The sequence below is a fragment of the Nicotiana attenuata genome, unplaced genomic scaffold (assembly GCF_001879085.1).
Source record: "Nicotiana attenuata strain UT unplaced genomic scaffold, NIATTr2, whole genome shotgun sequence".
Lineage (NCBI taxonomy): Eukaryota > Viridiplantae > Streptophyta > Magnoliopsida > Solanales > Solanaceae > Nicotiana > Nicotiana attenuata.
The window spans coordinates 45979-63680 of NW_017671508.1; the positions used below are offsets into that span (position 1 = coordinate 45979).

Consider the following 17702-nt stretch of genomic DNA (forward strand, 5'->3'; position numbering starts at 1 on the left):
TTGTTATCCATTTTAAGGGTAAACAAACTTCTTTTTTTGCCTTTAGTGACAAGTTCTTTTAGTTATAAAAAGTTCAAAAATCTTATAAGATATGACAAATTTAAAATTATAAGTTCTAAAAATATTTGTTTCTTTCTAAGACTCAATTATTTGTCAAACTACGGATGTCTTTTTGTGACTAGAAGGTCATTCATTCAAACCCGAAGAAAATCATATCTCCGATCCGAATCTACGGATGATTATTGTATTCCTTCGGGTTTGAATCATTCTTGTTGGTTCAACATTTTCAAGAGGTAGCTAGTGATAATTGGCAATTAGTTGGATTATCGTAGAATTTAACTTCAACTTTTGACAATTCAATGCAATTGAGTAATTATGGTTTTTACTTATTCTTTCACTTTGTGATCTTAACAACAACCTAACCATAGAAACTGAATTTTTTTTTTCTATGCACAGTTAATGCGGAGATACATAAAAGAAAATGGAAACTTTCAAATGTTCTCTCTTTTTGAAAATACATATATTATTTAACTATGATTAAAACCACATACTACTATTTTTTATTCATAATTTGATGCAAACACTAAATATGAATAAAATTTTATTTTAGAGAGTGACATTTAATTATCAAAAACTTAAGGGGTAATAGTGAACTCAATCACTAATTAGTAAACCAATTCTAACCCGCAGGCCTAGTATTACCCACAAAAACCGATAATTAACGACATTGTGTATATTAGTGGTTCCTTTTGCTTCAAAGCCTCGAGAATTCCGCTCTAATTCTGTATTTATATACAACCCCATATCAGTATCAGTTTACTGCATTTTACAACTAGACACTTACCCTAGTAATAGAATACTCAAATTCTCATAAATCTTTTATCTCGTTTAATTTATTTTTATAAGCATCATGGGCAAAGTCAAGATCGGAATCAATGGTATTTTCACTGTGATAAAATTGCATTTTTAGTGTCTCCATTTGTTTATTTACCTTTCTTTTTATAATGAATTCTTGGTTTTTATTTAATGCATGTAGGTTTTGGAAGAATCGGCAGGTTGGTTGCTAGGGTGGCACTACAAAGTGATGACATTGAACTAGTCGCTGTCAATGACCCCTTCATCACCACTGACTACATGGTAACTCCTTTGTTTTTTATAACCATCTCGTACCTGAAATTCACTGACCCGACTAATCCTTTATCGACTCCTACGTTAATTCCTTGTTGTTCATATTAATTGTAAAATTTAATTGTCAGGACGTGAGAATGTTCCATATTCATTAACAAAGGCTCTGGGTTCAATTAAACCCGTTAATTTCACCATGGATCAAGGATATATATTGTGAAAAAATTCTGAAAAGCAGATGCCTATAGGCACAAAAAGAGAAAAATGGGATATTCCCTATTCTTGGATCTGTGCACAAACCGAATCAGAATTTTAATCAGGTGTAAAGTATTACTACATCTAGTACTATGTTGCAGTAACAATTAAATACTCCCTCCGGTTCAAAATAAGTGATTTTTTTTTTTTTTTGGATGTTTTCACACAGATTAAGAAATCTACCTTTTAACATTAATTAGCAATGGAATTGACCATATTAACCTTTACTACCTCACATAAATACTCCTAACACATATTCCAACACTATTTACTCCAAGGATAATGTAGGAAAAAAATTATTAATTCATTCTTGAAATCTGAAAAAATCACTTATTCTGGACCACAAGAAAAAGGCCAAAAGATCACTTATTTTGGACCGGAGGGAGTACTACTTACTACAGAGCTAAAAACATTGAGTCTGCACTTACGTTTCGGTACATGTGAATCATTTCTAAGTTGGAAATGAGTGCTTCTTTTATTGTTTACCAACTATTCCTATTAGTCTGGCAAAACTAATTGAGGCTTAATCAATTTGTCAGCATTGCATTTTTTAATAATCAGAAAAATCTTCTGAATCGAAATGAAACATACCCAAATGTGTGTATGATTATTAACTTTCCTGCCGGCATTTTCTTTTAGTCGCTTTTCCTTTGGAGGCTAGTTATCAATTCAAAACTTGATTGGGTCTTGAAATTTAAATTTTCAATTTTCTGTTAATTACTGTCCCTACATATGGTGAAACTTCATTATAATAGTAATTTCAACTCTATGTTTTTGATTGCTTGAACCTTGAATGCTTGTATATAGTCATGGGTGGATGTAGAGTTTGGTTGCCGGGTTCATTTGAACCTAGTACTTTTGACGAGAACATAAGTTTATGTCTAAAAATTTATTAGAATTGCAACAAATAGTAGGTCTGAACCTATAACTTTGCTAACACCTTAAAAGTTGAACCCACAGAATCTAAATCTTGGATCCGCCTCTGATATAATTGTCATAGACTTCACTTTTGCGACGGTGCATTGTTCTTGGATTTATTTCAATGAATTTAAGGTACTATATGCGTTGACGGTATTAGATTTTCGTACTTATATCACTAATGTGCATTTTTGTGTTTTCTAGACCTACATGTTCAAATATGACACTGTTCATGGCCAATGGAAGAAACACGAGCTTAAAGTTAAGGATGAAAAGACTCTTCTCTTTGGCGATAAGCCCGTTAAAGTATTTGGTGCTAGGTAACTAATTCTATTTCCAAGATTTCAACCTACAATGGGAGTTTATTTCATTTTTGTGTTCTTACTTTTCTTGGTGTGACGAACAGGAACCCCGAAGAAATTCCATGGGGTGAGGCTGGAGCAGAGTATGTTGTCGAATCCACGGGAGTTTTCACTGATAAAGACAAAGCCGCAGCCCACTTGAAGGTTTTCATAGTTTATTTTCATATCTATACATTGATAGTTTAAAGAATTTATGTTAACGTTGATTGTGATGTTCCATCTATTTTTCATAGGGAGGCGCAAAGAGGGTTGTCATTTCAGCCCCTAGCAAGGATGCACCCATGTTCGTTATGGGCGTCAATGAGAAGGAATACAAAGGAGATGTTAACATTGTCTCTAATGCTAGTTGCACTACCAACTGTCTTGCTCCATTGGCTAAGGTTATTAATGACAAATTTGGTATTGTCGAGGGACTTATGACCACAGTCCACTCTATTACTGGTAAATTAAACCCCTGATTAGCCAGTATACTTCATAGTACATTTCTTCTGTTTGAGTTTATGGATCATTGATTACGATGTATTGTTATTCAGCAACTCAAAAGACAGTCGATGGTCCTTCGATGAAGGACTGGAGAGGTGGACGAGCTGCTGCTCACAACATCATCCCTAGCAGTACCGGAGCTGCCAAGGTATTAAACATAACTGCCTAATCGCATTTCTTATGACGTGAGATGGAAACTTGTTTTGTGGAAAGACAACTTCTTCCTTTTGCCTTCATTGTGTAACTTGTTCCCTTTGGAACCAAGGGCAGCCCGATGCACTAAGCTCCCGCTATGCGCGGGGTCCAGGGAAGGGCCGGACCAGAAGGGTCTATTGTACGCAACCTTACCCTGCATTTCTGCAATAGGTTGTTTCCGCGGCTCGAACCCGTGACCTCCTGTTCAGAACTATCTTTGTATATTTCATATGCTCTGTATGCCTTATGAGCTGATCCACGCTCCAAAAAGCCTAGCATAATTTACCCTTTTTCTCCTTATATGTAAATTTATACGAACTTATGCGCTTCAGTGGAAATTATATACTTACTATAGCTTTTACATTTGATTATGCAGGCTGTTGGCAAAGTTCTGCCTGCACTAAATGGAAAGTTGACTGGGATGTCTTTTCGTGTTCCAACTGTTGATGTTTCAGTGGTTGATCTTACAGCGAGGCTTGAGAAAGCAGCCACCTATGATGAAATCAAAGCAGCTATCAAGTACTAGCCGTTTTGAAATTTTGTCCTAATTGAAGAATTTAGTTAATCTTAGGTCCAGAAATTTTGCAGGTTGTCACTTTTTGTGAACTAATTTATCTTTGTACAGGGCTGAGTCTGAGGGTAAAATGAAGGGAATTCTTGGCTACACTGAAGATGATGTTGTCTCATCTGATTTTGTGGGTGATTGCAGGTGAGAATCCAATCATATTACTTGTCATCTAACAGATTAGACCAGATGCTGCAGGTTCAACAGAACTCACCATATTTAGCTCGGACTATGTATATATATTTAGCTCGAACTATGTATGAGCAGAACTCACTAAACTCTAAATTCTGGATTAGCTGATGCTTTAACATTCTAATATGTTGCACATGTCAGGTCAAGCATCTTTGATGCCAAGGCTGGTATTGCTCTCAACGGGAACTTTGTTAAGGTTGTCTCGTGGTATGACAACGAATGGGGCTACAGGTAAGCGTTTACGAGAGTTTTTACCTTGTATTGGATTAGAAAATATGGTATAAGATGTTTGTCACCAAAGGTTATGTAACGCTGAATCTATTACAGTACTTTTTGTCGAACTAAGTCTATGTATGGAAAAGAAAAATCTGAAATACATACATATAATAAGATTATACTCTTTCGGAATCCACTGACTCTAGATCCTGAATTCGCTTCTGTTTGAGACACCTGCCTATATAAATACTACCTTTACTGCTTTCATGAAATTTCTAACAACATACTGTACGCTTTTGTTGTTGCAGTAACCGTGTTATCGACTTGATTCGTCACATGGCGACTGTTGCATAAAGAGTTTTTTTTTTTCTATCAATGGCGGCTGGTTAGAGTTCGGTTAGAAGAACTGAAGAAGCTCTGGAATAATAGAGAAGTAGAGATCAGTTGCAGTATGCAGATCCCTTCTTTTATTTTTGGAGTCATATTAGAAAGCTTCTAAGAATTTTTCATGAGGATTTTTTTTGTTAGAGTTCAGTAGGAATAAAAGACGAACAAGTGCATTCTGCTAATACTTTTATGTTAGAAAGATGCAAATTTTGGTACACTGAGATATTCTTTTTGGGTTTCAACATATGCTTTTTTGTATATGTCGAATCGTCGACTTTCACTTTTCAATTGTATTGCAGTAGTTGCTATTTCTCTTTTGCACCTTCCTTATTCTCCTGTTAGCTATGTGAAACTAAAAGAAAATATGTTAATTTTGTAACACAATAGAATTCGTGTTGTGTCCCTAACTTAAGGGAGTAAGCCTCATTTGTTTGCACTTAATTCAGGTCTCATTTGTTTGCATTTAATGGAGGTCTGAATCTTAATCATTCAGATCTCATACATTAAGTGCATTTGTTTTCAAAGTCTTAATTTTAATTATTCAGATCTTAATCATTAAGTATGTTTTTATTTATTTATTTCACAACCACTTAATGTGTCTAAATAGGTCTGTATGATTAAGATTTATAACAGAGACCTAATTTCATTAAGATGCTATCATCCATATTCATTATTAACTGTCGTCACCACCTACCATTATCAACTACCACCATGCCACCCACCACCACCACCATCCTCAGTCATAGCCGCCACCATCATTGACTACCACCACCACCATCCCCAGTCATAGCCGCCACCATCAATGACTACCACCACCCACCATCCCCACAACTTTCACCACCATTATTCTCAACCATAACCAAAACTCATCCACCTCAACTACCACAACTAACCACCCCATCACCATCAACAAACATAGCTGGCATTGCCCATCATTATAAACCGCCGCCGCCAACCCCCCCCCCCTCCCCCATTATTAACTGTCACCACCCACCACCACCATCCTCAATCATAATCGCCACCACTATCAATCACCACTAATTACTACCCTGAACCACCACCACCAACCAAAACTACCACCATCCATCGCCTCTAGTCAGTATTCACAAGCACTACCGTTAGCCATCACCACCAGCTACTATCATATTTTAAAATATTATATATTTTATTGATAGAATATTAGATTAATTAGTATTTCATTTGATTTTATGTTTATTAATTTTTAAATCAAGATAAATTTTATACATTCAGATGTTAAAAGCAAATTGTCTTAATTATTTAGTATTCAGATCTTAATTCACATCCTAATATTCAGATGTGTATTCAGATTCAAATATCCTAATCTTAATACACATCTTAATATTCAGATATGTATTAGATTCAAACGTTTTAATCTTACCAAAAAAAAAAAAAAAAAAGAGAAATCACTCCCTACTAAAAAGTTCTATATTTTCAGAACTCAAAATCCTAAGACCTCTCCATTAAGGCAAAGGATTTCAATCATTCCACCTCTCCTGTTGGTAGGCACGTTACTTATCAATTAAGAATTGACACAAAAACCTTTGTTATCATAGCTTGGAAAAAAAGAAAAAAATGCTTCACCTGGAACAGGGGTAAGACCTGCGTACACACTACCTTTCCCAGATCCCTCATATGTAGAATTTTACTGGTGCTGGGTTGTTGTTGTTGTAATAAAAGGGCCAAATATATCGTTGTACTATGAGAAAAAAATTTAAATATACCCCTTGTTATACTTTGAGTCCAAATATATCCTTGTCGTAATACTATTGGTTGAAATATACCCCTCTGCTGTTAAGTTTGTCCAAGGTGGACATCCAATCATATGTGGCACTGACATTTGATGAGATGGACGCCACGTGCATGCCACATCCACGCCCCTAACTCGTTTTACACCTCTCCTTTATTTATTTTTTCACCACTTAAATTTTCTACCCCTCCACCATAATTGTCACCATAACCGCCACCATGAACAATATTGAATTTCTAGCTAGTCAACTCAGATCATATCGGAATATCTAAACAATATGAGACTAAATGCTGCCCATCTGCAAATGCTTTGAGCATCTGGGTCTGCCAAAAAATACTTCAACTAGTCACCCTCTATCAGGTGCGGATTTATGTGGACGGAAGTGGGGTACATGCACTCATGCTCCCTTCCCTAGGTAATGTATGAGCAATATTAAATTTTCAAATTATGTAGCTAAATATATTGTGGCCACCCATGCTCAATTGATTGCCCTGGTGCATTGGTCACTAAGTGCCCCTTTTGTCCCTCATGTCAGGGGTTCAATCCCCGTATAGTAGTAGTATATAAAGAGATTATCTAGTTTCTCGAGAAAGAGAACCTCACCTGAAATTCAAATTCGGATTGTATTGAGCCCATGCGAGCAATGAGTGGAGACATAAACATATATAAAAGACTAAACTTTGAAATACAATATTGTTCATAGTGGCGGTAATGGTGGCAATGTTGGTAGAGGGGAATAAAATTTTAGTGGTGAAAAAAAAAAAGGGAGGGGTAAAATAGGTTAGGGGCTCTGAGATGACATGTAGGTGGCATGCATCCACCTCATCAAATATCCGTGCCACATAGGATAGGATGTCCATGTTGGACAAATTTAATGGACGAAGGATATATTTGAACCAATAGTTTTACACAAGGATATATTTGAACTCAAATTATAAGTAAGGCATATTTAAACCTTTTCTCATATTACATGGGTATATTTAGACATTTTCCGTTTTATTATTGAAAGATTTTACCAAGATATTCATACAAATAATAATTAATAATCAATAAATAAAGAGTATGATAGCCGGGGAAATAAAGAGTACACAAATAAAAGGGTAAATTCGTCTAATTGTGTGATGTGATTCCTATAGAACTTGGGGTGTGTTTGGTATAACGGAAAATGTTTTCTGTGGAAAATATTTTCTTGGAAAACAAGTAATAATCTTATTCATTTTTCGGTGTTTGGTATGCAAATTAAGAAAAATGACTTCTCAAGAGTATTCATAAATAATTTAGATATAATAAACATGAAGTCATAAACTTTCATTTAAGGAGTGATTATCCAAATATGTGTTATATATATACAGAGAGAAATAATATCGAATTTTGACCTAATATTACAGAGAAAAGGGGCTGTACCATTCCATACCTTAGCCTTTCTCTCACCTTCCCCTCTTTTCTTCATCTTCTGCCACATCTCCTCTTCTTCTTCCCTTTTCCTCTTTCTTTGTTTCTTTGCATACAAAATTCTTCTTCCTCTTTCTAATTTTCTGCTCATAATTGCTATGAGAAAAACAAAACAATAAAAAAAAAAGATCAAATGGGTCGAGGCAAGAACTGGGCTTCCTAAGTGGTTTCTTGTAAGTTATTTTTAGTGATCAAACTGATATGTTGGTCCTGTTGGATGTNAGAAATTTGAAATTGCAATAAAAAAATAAGGTAAAAAAATAATATTTTTTTGCGGGTGGGGGGTGGGGTGGGGTGTAGGGGTAGTAGGGTGGGTGGTAACGGAAAAACTGAAATTTGAAAAAAAAAAAAAAAAAAAAACCTTTTTCGGAGAGAGGGGGTGGGGTGGGTTGGTGAGGGTAGGGAAGGTTGAGAATGAGTTTTGGAAAATGTTTTCTCCCTTGATAAGGAAAATATTTTCCTCTAATTGAAGGAAAATGAGTTCATAAGGAAAATGTTTTCCAAAATATTTAAGCGGGAGAAATTCAAAAATAGCTAGATTTACCACTGGTCGTTGAAAAATAGCCAAGTTTCAAAAGTCATCGAAATTTAGCCACTTTAAATCTGAGCGAAAACACTGTTCAAAATCCGGAAAAATACGCCCGCAAATTTTACGGGAGTTCCAGGATAACTATGCTGGAACTCCCGCAAATTTTACGGGAGTTCCAGCAAGTATAATTGTCCAGTATAATATACTGGAGTTTGGAGCACTGGTGCTCCAGTCTCCCGCAAATTTTACAGGAGTTAGCAAAGTATACCAGTCCAGCATAATATGCTGGAGTTCGTACACAAATGCACCAGAACTCCCGTATATTATATTGGACCGGTCCCTGTTGCAGCAAAATAGTGGCTATTTTTCATTGACTTGATAAACGTTGGCTATTTTTCATTGACCAGTGTGAAAACTAGCTATACCATAATATTTTAACCATTTAAGCCAATCAAACATGGGAAAATTGGAAAGCATTTTTCTTGGTACCCTTGTTCTACAGATTTTTCCACAACGAATTGCCGACTTTCTCAAATCCACAAAGGTATCCTCTCCGATTTTCCTACCATTATCGCGATTCACGAAAACCCTAGAGTTACATTCTAGATTTTTGCAACAAAGCACAAATTGCACCATAATTTTCTCTTGTTTTAATGCTTCTTTTTCCTGGCGTAAGAGTTATGTTGCAGCGTTTCAGCTTAAACATGGAAGCTATCACCAATGTGTTTAAAAGCGTCATTCGCCCAAGTTTGTTTCCTTTCATTTACTCTCTACAATTTCCTACCTACTTCTTTTTTTTGCCAATTTTTTTATACTGCTAATTCCCAATTCCTTTTTTCCCCCTGCAATTTCAGTTGTTTTAGCTCCTGTTTATACGACCGCAGCTTATATTGCCTACAGAACAGGATACGAGTACTTTTCTTTACCCTTTACCTTTTTGCCGTTTACTAGTTGTAGTTTTCATGAGAGAGAGCAGATCATATGTTAATGAATTTAACAATTATAATACTATTGATTGCATAAAAATATTATAATACTACTGTACTTTAATCTATTCAAGCAGGTTATATGTTGTATTGCTATCAGGTCACCTAGAAAAGAATTATACGTGACCATATATACATAGGTGGATCCAGGATTTAAATCCTATGGGTTCAACTTTTAAGGTTTTTAGCATTAAACCCATTATATTTTTAAAGTTATGGGTTCATATTCACTATTTTTGCACTTTTATCGAATTTTTACATATAAATTTTTACTCCGTGTCTAAAGTTATTCAATGGAACCCGTTAGTTGTTCACTACATTCACCTCTGCGTATATATTACATTATGGACAGTAATTTGTAGTTGTAGTTCTATGACTTGATAACGTATAAATCCTTTCATCTTCAAATTTCTTGCAATCTTTTTCTGCAACAGAGTTTCTGTACATAATTTTCAATTTCTTTTTCCAGAAATTTCTGCATTCTACTCGTACTTTTCAGTTTTTGTACCACAATTTTTGCATTCTGCATACATTTTTTAGTTTCTCTCTATTTTTCTGGATTCTGCATATTTGATACAGATGATAGAGATGAATCTGATACCGTTCAAAGCAAGTAAGAAGGAAGACATTGGGGGGAAGGTAAAAAAATGAGGGTCACACGAGAAAAAGAAATCTGTTATAAGTGGATGGAAAGACTTAACGGAGGGACGTTTTTGGTCAATTTTCTGAAACTTAAAGGACGTTTGTATTTAAGTGAAATATTATAAGAATATAGTGAAGTCGGGCTGAAACAATAAGAATGGTTTTGGTTAAAAGCTCTTATTAGTGTAGGTAAGTAAAATCCTTTCACCTATTATGGACAATTATTAGTAGTTGTAGTTCTATAACTTGATTGTCTAGGTGTCTAACGGGCCGGGTTGACCCGTAATCGGACAGGCCCAGACCGGTTAAAATCGGAACCGGACCGGCCCGGTGCATAGGGGGCCGGGTGGGGCTGGGTAGGAGGGGTAGAGGGGGTTGGTCCGTTTATTTTTTTGTAACGGTTAATCGGACCGGTCAAACCCGGTCCATGTGAACAGTGCCGTGTACCGGTTTAACCGGCCCGGACCGGTACAACGGCTAATTCTTTTTTTTTTTTATTTCTTTGAAATCTGTGGGGCCCACTAACCGTTGGCAACGGTCACCCCTGGCAGGGATCCGTTGCCCAACGGAATTATTGCATTAATAGCCTCTTTTTTCTTTAAAATTTAACCTATTTTTCAATTTACAAAATTAATCTTCTCTAAAACTATAAATAACCCCCCCCCCCTCTTCATTTCTTCACTCAACTCTCATTCTCCAATTTTCAAGACTTCAAGTCTTCAATTCATCTTCTAATTTTATTTGGCTCTTTTTTCTTGATTTAATTTATCATGTTTTATCATTCGGATTTTAAAGTTTGAACAATTGAACTTCAAAATTGAAATACTTGCTTGACGTTTGTTCTTGGTAACATTGGAATTGCGTAATCAAGTGCTCAATTTATTGTCGAATTCGGTGNGACAAATACTATGGGAGACGAAACGGGTAAGGCCGGAGAAGGGTGATACGTCGGGATCTCGGGGCCGGAATGGCGATGGCGAGGGTGGAGGTGGGGAGTTGGATGGGTGGGATGGGTGGGGGAGGAATGGATGGAGGTGGGGCGGGGTGGGGTTAGGAATAGGGTGGGGGTGAAAAGGTTAAAAAAGAGTTTCGAAAAATATTATCCCTCCTTTTGGTAGGAAATCATTTAAATGAATTCACGGGAAAAATATTTTTCAAAACATTTAAACCAACCAAATATGAAAACATTGGAAAACATTTTTCAAAAAATATTTTCCGTCACGGCAAGCACACCCCAAGTATACCTTAATAATGTTGCCATCTACATAAGTTGCAGTCCGCCGCTGTTATTTTCTAAAAAAATTAAATAATCAAATAAAACAACTTTGGTTACTTGTCTTTTGATGTTTTCTCCATGAGAATAATCATTCAAATATCACATTCCAAGATGTGCTCTTTTTTTCTCCTTTTCAAATTTTCAATGCACACAATTTTTTTCCTGTCGTCATCAACCTTGATGACTCCCACAGAGGTGACAAAAAGCAAAATTTATTGCACACGTTGTGATTGGTAACGCCTACGGCCCCTCCCTCAGCGGGAAATTAGATGAGGTACTTTCCTTAAGGAATAGCAAGACGGGGATCCACCACAATTTCGAGTGAAAAGGACAATAGAAATAGATTGCACTTATTCTTTTACTTTGGAGGGTTCATAGTTGAAGGCTACATGTATCAGATGGTAGTCTACAGATGTTCATGCCTCTCCACAAGATTCAGCCTTCATTTGTACAAGCTAAAAGTCTCAACCTGAAGTCATACATTGATATCTAGGAGTAATAGATGCATGATTTGCCTACACCTCCCGACAAACCCACGCAACTCGGTCACAGATGCCATAATTGCGGAAGTCTAAGGGTTCCATCTTTTGAGGTTCTACATCACAGTGTACAGAGGAAGTGATCACATTACACATATACTGTAATTCGATGAGCAATGAGCTAATTCTACATAAAGGCAGGCCTGTACGAAGATAAATCCATATGCAGAGATAGGTATGGAAGTTGCAGACAAATTTATGAAGTTTTAGAATGAAAGCACAAAGAATAGATGCTATGTAATTGTCATTTCTCAATACCTCCAGATCTGGTGTTTACAAGGTGTCAACTTCAAGGTGTTCTTTACCAGCTTTTACTGCCACAACCTAGGCAACATAAGATGACATTACAACAACAACAACAACAACAACAACAACAAACCCAGTTTGATCCCAACAGGTGGGGTCTGGAGAGGGTAGTCTGTGCGCAGACCTTACCCCTACCTAATGCAGGTAGAGAGTCTGTTTCCAATAGACCCTCGGCTCATGAAGGACAAGAAGAAGAAGTGGAAAGTAAGGAAGGGAAAAGAAAAAAAGGGGGGGATAAAGGATAAGTAGTACCAAATAATAGCAGCAGCGAATACAATACCTGAGGCAAACACAACCACATAACGTAATAGAAATCTAAGAATATGAAGAGACATGCATGCTACTAAGACTATCAGTGAACAACTATAAACTACCTACTAACCTTCTACCTTAATCCTCGACCTCCACACCCTCCTATCAAGGGTCATGTCCTCAGTGAGCTGGAGCAGCGTCATGTCGTGTCTAATCACCTCTCCCCAGTGATTCTTAGGCCTACCTCGACCTCTTCTCAAACTCTCCATAGCCAACCTCTCACACCTCCTGACAGGAGCATCAATGCTTCTTCTCTTAACATGTCCGAACCATCTCAGCCTCGACTCCCGCATCTTGTCCTCCACAGAGGCTACTCCCACTTTGTCCCAGATAGCTTCATTCTTAATCCTATCTCTCCTGGTACACCCACACATCCATCTCAACATCCTCATCTCTGCTACTCTCATCTTCTGCAGGTGGGAGTTCTTGACTGGCCAACACTCAGTACCATACAGCATAGCCGGTTGAACCACCGCTCGATAAAACTTACCCTTAAGTCTTAGCGGCACATTCCTATCACATAAAACACCGGAAGCGAGCCTCCACTTCATCCATCACGCTCCGATGCGATGTGCGACATCTTCGTCAATCTCCCCGTCACCCTGGATAATAGACCTAAGGTACTTAAAACTCGCTCTCTTGGGGATAACTTGAGCATCAAGCTTAACCTCTACATCTGCATCATCGGTCCCGTCACTGAATTTGCACTCCAAGTATTATGTCTTGGTTCTACTCAGTTTGAAACCTTTAGACTCCAAGGTCTGTCTCCAAACCTCCAACCTCGCGTTAACTCCGCTACGCGTCTCGTCAATCAACACTATATCATCGGCAAATAGCATGCACCAAGGCACCTCCCCTTGGATGTGTCGCGACAGTACATCCATCGCCAAGGAAAATAAAAATGGGCTAAGAGCCGATCCCTGGTGCAACCCCATCACCACAGGGAAATGCTCCGAGTCACCCCCCACAGTCCTCACCCGAGTCTTAGCATCATCATACATGTCCTTAATCAGCCTAATGTACGCTACCGGAACGCCACTAACCTCCAAGCACCTCCATAAGACCTCCCTCAGTACTTTATCGTATGCTTTCTCAAGGTCAATAAACACCATATGCAAATCCTTCTTCCTCTCCCTGTACTGCTCCACTAATCTCCTTACCAGATGAATCACTTCGGTAGTCGAACGCCCCGGCATGAATCCAAACTGATTCTCGGAAATAGATACGCACCTCCTCACCCTGGCCTCCACCACCCTCTCCCAAACCTTCATAGTATGACTCAACAACTTGATACTCCTATAGTTGTTGCAATTTTGGATATTACCCTTGTTCTTATACAGCGGAACCATCGTACTCCACCTCCATTCTTCGGGCATCTTCTTTGTCTTAAAAATAACATTAAATAGCTTAGTGAGCCACTCCAAACCTGCCCGCCCCGCGCTTTTCCAGAATTCCACCGGAATTTCGTCTGGCCCCGTCGCTCTGCCCCTGCACATCTTACGCATCGCCCCGTCCACCTCCCCTACCGTTATCCGCCTACAATACCCAAAATCTCGCTGACTCTCGGAGTGCTCCAACTCTCCCAGCACAATGTGTCTATCCCCCTCCTCATTCAACAGTTTATGGAAGTATGTCTGCCATCGTCTCCTAATATGTGCCTCGTCTATCAACACTTTGCCATCCTCGTCCTTAATGCACTTGACTTGGTCTAAGTCGCAGTCTTTCTTCTCCCTCACCTTGGCCAACCGATACAACCTCTTGTCCCCGCCTTTTCCCTCGAGCTCCTCGTACAAACGAGCAAACGCCGCGTTCTTAGCCGTCGTAACCGCCAACTTTGCCTCTTTCTTTGCCTTTCTCTAACACTCCCGATAAGTCCTTTTTTCCTCCTCGTTTGTACTCTTCACTAGCTTCAAATAAGTCGCTTTCTTAGCTTCCACTTTACCTTGAACCTTCCATTCCACCACGAGTCCCCTTTATGACCCCTAGGAGAGCCCTTCGTGACCCCTAAGACTTCTCTAGCAGCTACCCTAATGCAATTCGCAGTCGTAAACTACATACTAGATGCGTCCCCTCTACTCGTCCAGGCCCTCATAGCCAACAACTTCTCCCCTAACTCCTGAGATTTGTCCTTGGTCAAGTTACCCCACTTGATCTTAGGTTCCCTGCACCCCGCCCTCTTCCTCCTACTCCTCTTGATCTCCAGGTCCATAACTATGAGCCTATGAGGAGTCGTGATGTGCTCACTTGGGATGACCTTGCAATCAGTGCACAGACCTTTATCACATTTCCTGCAGAGAAGATAATCAATCTGGGTCTTGCCCATTGAATTCCGAAAAGTGACCAGGTGCTTTTCCTTCTTCGGAAAACTCGAGTTAGCTATAACCAAGTCAAAAGCTCTAGCAAAGTCCAACAGAGAATTACCTCCCTCATTTCTATCCCCAAAACCGTACCCGCCATGTACATCATCATAACCTCTAGCACTAGCCCAATATGACCATTGAAATCACCGCCAATGAACAACTTCTCTGTGCATGGGATACTACGCACCATCTCGTCCAAATCCTCCCAGAATTGCTTCTTGACCTCCTGGTCCAAACCTACCTGAGGAGCATATGCACTAATCACGTTTACAGTAAACCCACCAACTACCAGCTTAATACTCATCAACCTATCATTTACCCTCCTAACCTCAACCACGAGCTCCCTGAGGGCCCTATCAACTAAAATGCCAACCCCATTCTTACCCCCAGCGCTCCTTGAGTACCATAGTTTAAACTCGTCTACATCTCGTGCGCTAGTACCCTTCCATCTAGTCTCCTGAACACACGCTATGTTGATCTTCCTCTTCTGAAGAATCTTACCTAACTCTATAGACTTCCCCGTCAACGTCCCAATGTTCCAAGACCCTACTCTCAGTCTAGAGGCTTTCTTACCCCCCTTCCCACCCCTGGACCCTACCCCCAGCCCCACCCGAGGACATGACCTTACTTTCACATCGTTCACTACCGCCACTATAAGCAAAAGGTATTAGGTAAACACTACCACTAAGAACAAGTAGCTGGAACAAAGGACTACAAGCTACGAACCCGAGAGCTAAAAACAACTCAAAGGCGCTACTACGAGAACAGTAACGCGAGCAGGCACTAGAACAATAAAGCTACCAAGTCTAAGAAACTATCCCTATGTAAACACAGAATTAAAATGGATAGATGAAACCTTAAGCTTAAAACACTAATAGAAAAGACAGAAAAAGCAATCAATGAAAAAAATAAAATAAAGTAACTAACGGGAACGATAACCTCAACTAAAGGTCAGACAAACAGGTGAAAATTAAAAGATAAAATTACATCATATATCACTTGGGCCACACAGCCCACTCGAAAATAGCCCATATTTGAAGCCTTTACCTGGATTAGCCCATGTTGTATATGTTATAAAATTTACTTTACACCCGGTAGCCCACAACTTAAAATAACGGTTTTACTATTTTAAATTTCAATTTCTCTGTTTCTCTTTCTCTCTCTTCCTCACGCTTTTCTCAGACTCTCTTTCTCACGCTTTTCTCAGAAGATAACCGACCTCCATTGTTGGGTTCAACTAATTTTTCGAGCTTTTAATCTTATTTCAGGTAATTTTCGTTTCATTTTATGCTTTTACCACAATTTTGGTTTTGAATTTTGTTTTTTTTTTAATTTTTTTGCTTTTTCTGATTATGCCTATTTTCTTACAATGTTGTTGTGTTTTTTGTTTGATTTTGTGTTCCTTCTATCTTTGTTCTAGGCTTAAACTTGATGTTTTAGTTTGTATGCTCTGTTATTTCGACTTTTAGGGTAGAATTTTTTATTTTTTGATTTTTGTTACAATTTGGAAAAATTGGCCCCTGCTTTGTGTTCATGGCCTTTAGTTTTGGTTAACCTTTGAGATTTGTTACAGTTTGATTTTTGTGTTTTCCTTCAGTTGTCTTCAGTTTTGTTAAAGCTTTGTTTGTTTGTTTTATTGTAGAAAATGCGCTCAAAAGTAGTTGCTTCTAAAAGCAAAATGAAGATTGCTGGAAAAGGCGTTAAGTTAGATTATGCGAAAAGATTGAGGGAGTTGCCCTCAAGCCCTGATTCTGAATCTAATGTAAATGTCCAGGCGCCAGATGGTGATGATTTTGAGTCTCCTGCTCCTCCTAAAAACTCGCAACAAGAGAGCAGTCGGATGACTCGTTCGCAAACGAGAAATACTCCCACTCCAGTTAAATCATCGAGTGACTTGCCCTCACCACCTTCTTCTGAAGCGAATACGCATGTCCAGGCTCCCGATGATGATGATTTTGAGTCTCCTCCTCCTCCAAAAAAGTTGCAACAAGGGAGCACTTGAATGAATCGGTCGCAAACAAGTAATACTCCTACTCCGGTTAACATCGTTAGAATTAGGAGTAAGAACTGTGGGAGACCTGAAAAATTAAAAGAAAAGCTGAAAGTTGATTTGGTTAATAAAGATGATGTAGGCCGCAATGTTAAACCGAAAAGGAGAAAGATCAAGGACGATGGTGATAGTGGCCTTGATTCCTTATCGAAAGAACAAAGGTTTTCTATTCGCTGCAAATTGAATGAGAGAAAAGCTAAGTTGAAGGTATTCCCTGTGTTGCTATTAATTTATACATGCTTATACAATTTTATACAAAGTTATACAGTTGTTTATACATCTTTATACAAGTACTGCTATACTTATTTATACATTTTTATAAANCAACGTCCCCAATGTTCCAAGACCCTACTCTCAGTCTAGAGGCTTTCTTACCCCCCTTCCCACCCCTGGACCCTACCCCCAGCCCCACCCGAGGACATGACCTTACTTTCACATCGTTCACTACCGCCACTATAAGCAAAAGGTATTAGGTAAACACTACTACTAAGAACCAATAACGTGAACAGTAACGAGAGCAGGCACTAGAACAATGAAACAACCACGTCTACGAAACTACCCCTATGCAAACGCAGAATTAAAATGAATAGATGAAACCTCAATCTTAAAACGCTAGTAGAGAAGACAGAAAAAAGAAATCAATCCAATCAAAATTGCCGGCAAGGCAACAGTAAATAGATGTGTGCAAATACAATTTAAGAAAGATAGAACCTGGATCACAGTCGTGGGATACTACTGGAGGACTTATGAAATATGATAAAATGAAGGATCGTCAGGAGTTAGC

The 17702-nt window shown here is 38.5% G+C and overlaps 2 protein-coding genes and 1 long non-coding RNA gene across 3 annotated transcripts; 1 reads left to right on the plus strand and 2 right to left on the minus strand.

Annotated features, from left to right (window-relative positions):
- The first annotated feature begins 822 nt into the window (after positions 1-822).
- On the plus strand, positions 823-5019 carry LOC109208689 (glyceraldehyde-3-phosphate dehydrogenase, cytosolic). The gene is made up of 10 exons (XM_019371828.1): positions 823-938; positions 1037-1137; positions 2503-2618; positions 2705-2804; positions 2894-3101; positions 3194-3291; positions 3715-3857; positions 3964-4047; positions 4237-4326; positions 4620-5019. The coding sequence occupies exons 1-10, from the start codon at positions 911-913 to the stop codon at positions 4663-4665; spliced, it is 1014 nt and encodes a 337-aa protein (XP_019227373.1). The 5' UTR covers positions 823-910; the 3' UTR covers positions 4666-5019.
- Positions 5020-11666: 6647 nt separating this feature from the next.
- LOC109208695 lies at positions 11667-12223 on the minus strand. Its single transcript, XR_002065233.1, has 2 exons — positions 12149-12223; positions 11667-11946 (listed from the first exon to the last, which is right to left on the minus strand). It is a non-coding gene; the product is annotated as an uncharacterized LOC109208695 (long non-coding RNA).
- Positions 12224-14558: 2335 nt separating this feature from the next.
- On the minus strand, positions 14559-16403 carry LOC109208694 (craniofacial development protein 2-like). Its single transcript, XM_019371835.1, has 3 exons — positions 16370-16403; positions 14959-15519; positions 14559-14884 (listed from the first exon to the last, which is right to left on the minus strand). Exons 1-3 carry the CDS (start codon positions 16401-16403, stop codon positions 14559-14561), a joined length of 921 nt encoding a protein of 306 aa, XP_019227380.1.
- Between the last annotated feature and the right edge of the window lie 1299 nt (positions 16404-17702).

What these genes read in the sequence shown, in the direction of transcription:
- LOC109208689 (XM_019371828.1), top strand. Translation starts at nt 911, where the DNA reads ATGGGCAAAGTCAAGATCGGAATCAATG. An exon ending in AGTCAAGATCGGAATCAATG is followed by an intron (nt 939 to 1,036) that starts GTATTTTCACTG and finishes TAATGCATGTAG; the next exon opens with GTTTTGGAAGAATCGGCAGG. An exon ending in GAAATCAAAGCAGCTATCAA is followed by an intron (nt 3,858 to 3,963) that starts GTACTAGCCGTT and finishes ATCTTTGTACAG; the next exon opens with GGCTGAGTCTGAGGGTAAAA.
- LOC109208694 (XM_019371835.1), bottom strand. Translation starts at nt 16,403, where the DNA reads ATGAACACAAAGCAGGGGCCAATTTTTCCAAATT. An exon ending in GGGGCCAATTTTTCCAAATT is followed by an intron (nt 15,520 to 16,369) that starts GTAACAAAAATC and finishes TTTTGCTTATAG; the next exon opens with TGGCGGTAGTGAACGATGTG. An exon ending in TATGATGATGTACATGGCGG is followed by an intron (nt 14,885 to 14,958) that starts GTACGGTTTTGG and finishes ACTTGGTTATAG; the next exon opens with CTAACTCGAGTTTTCCGAAG.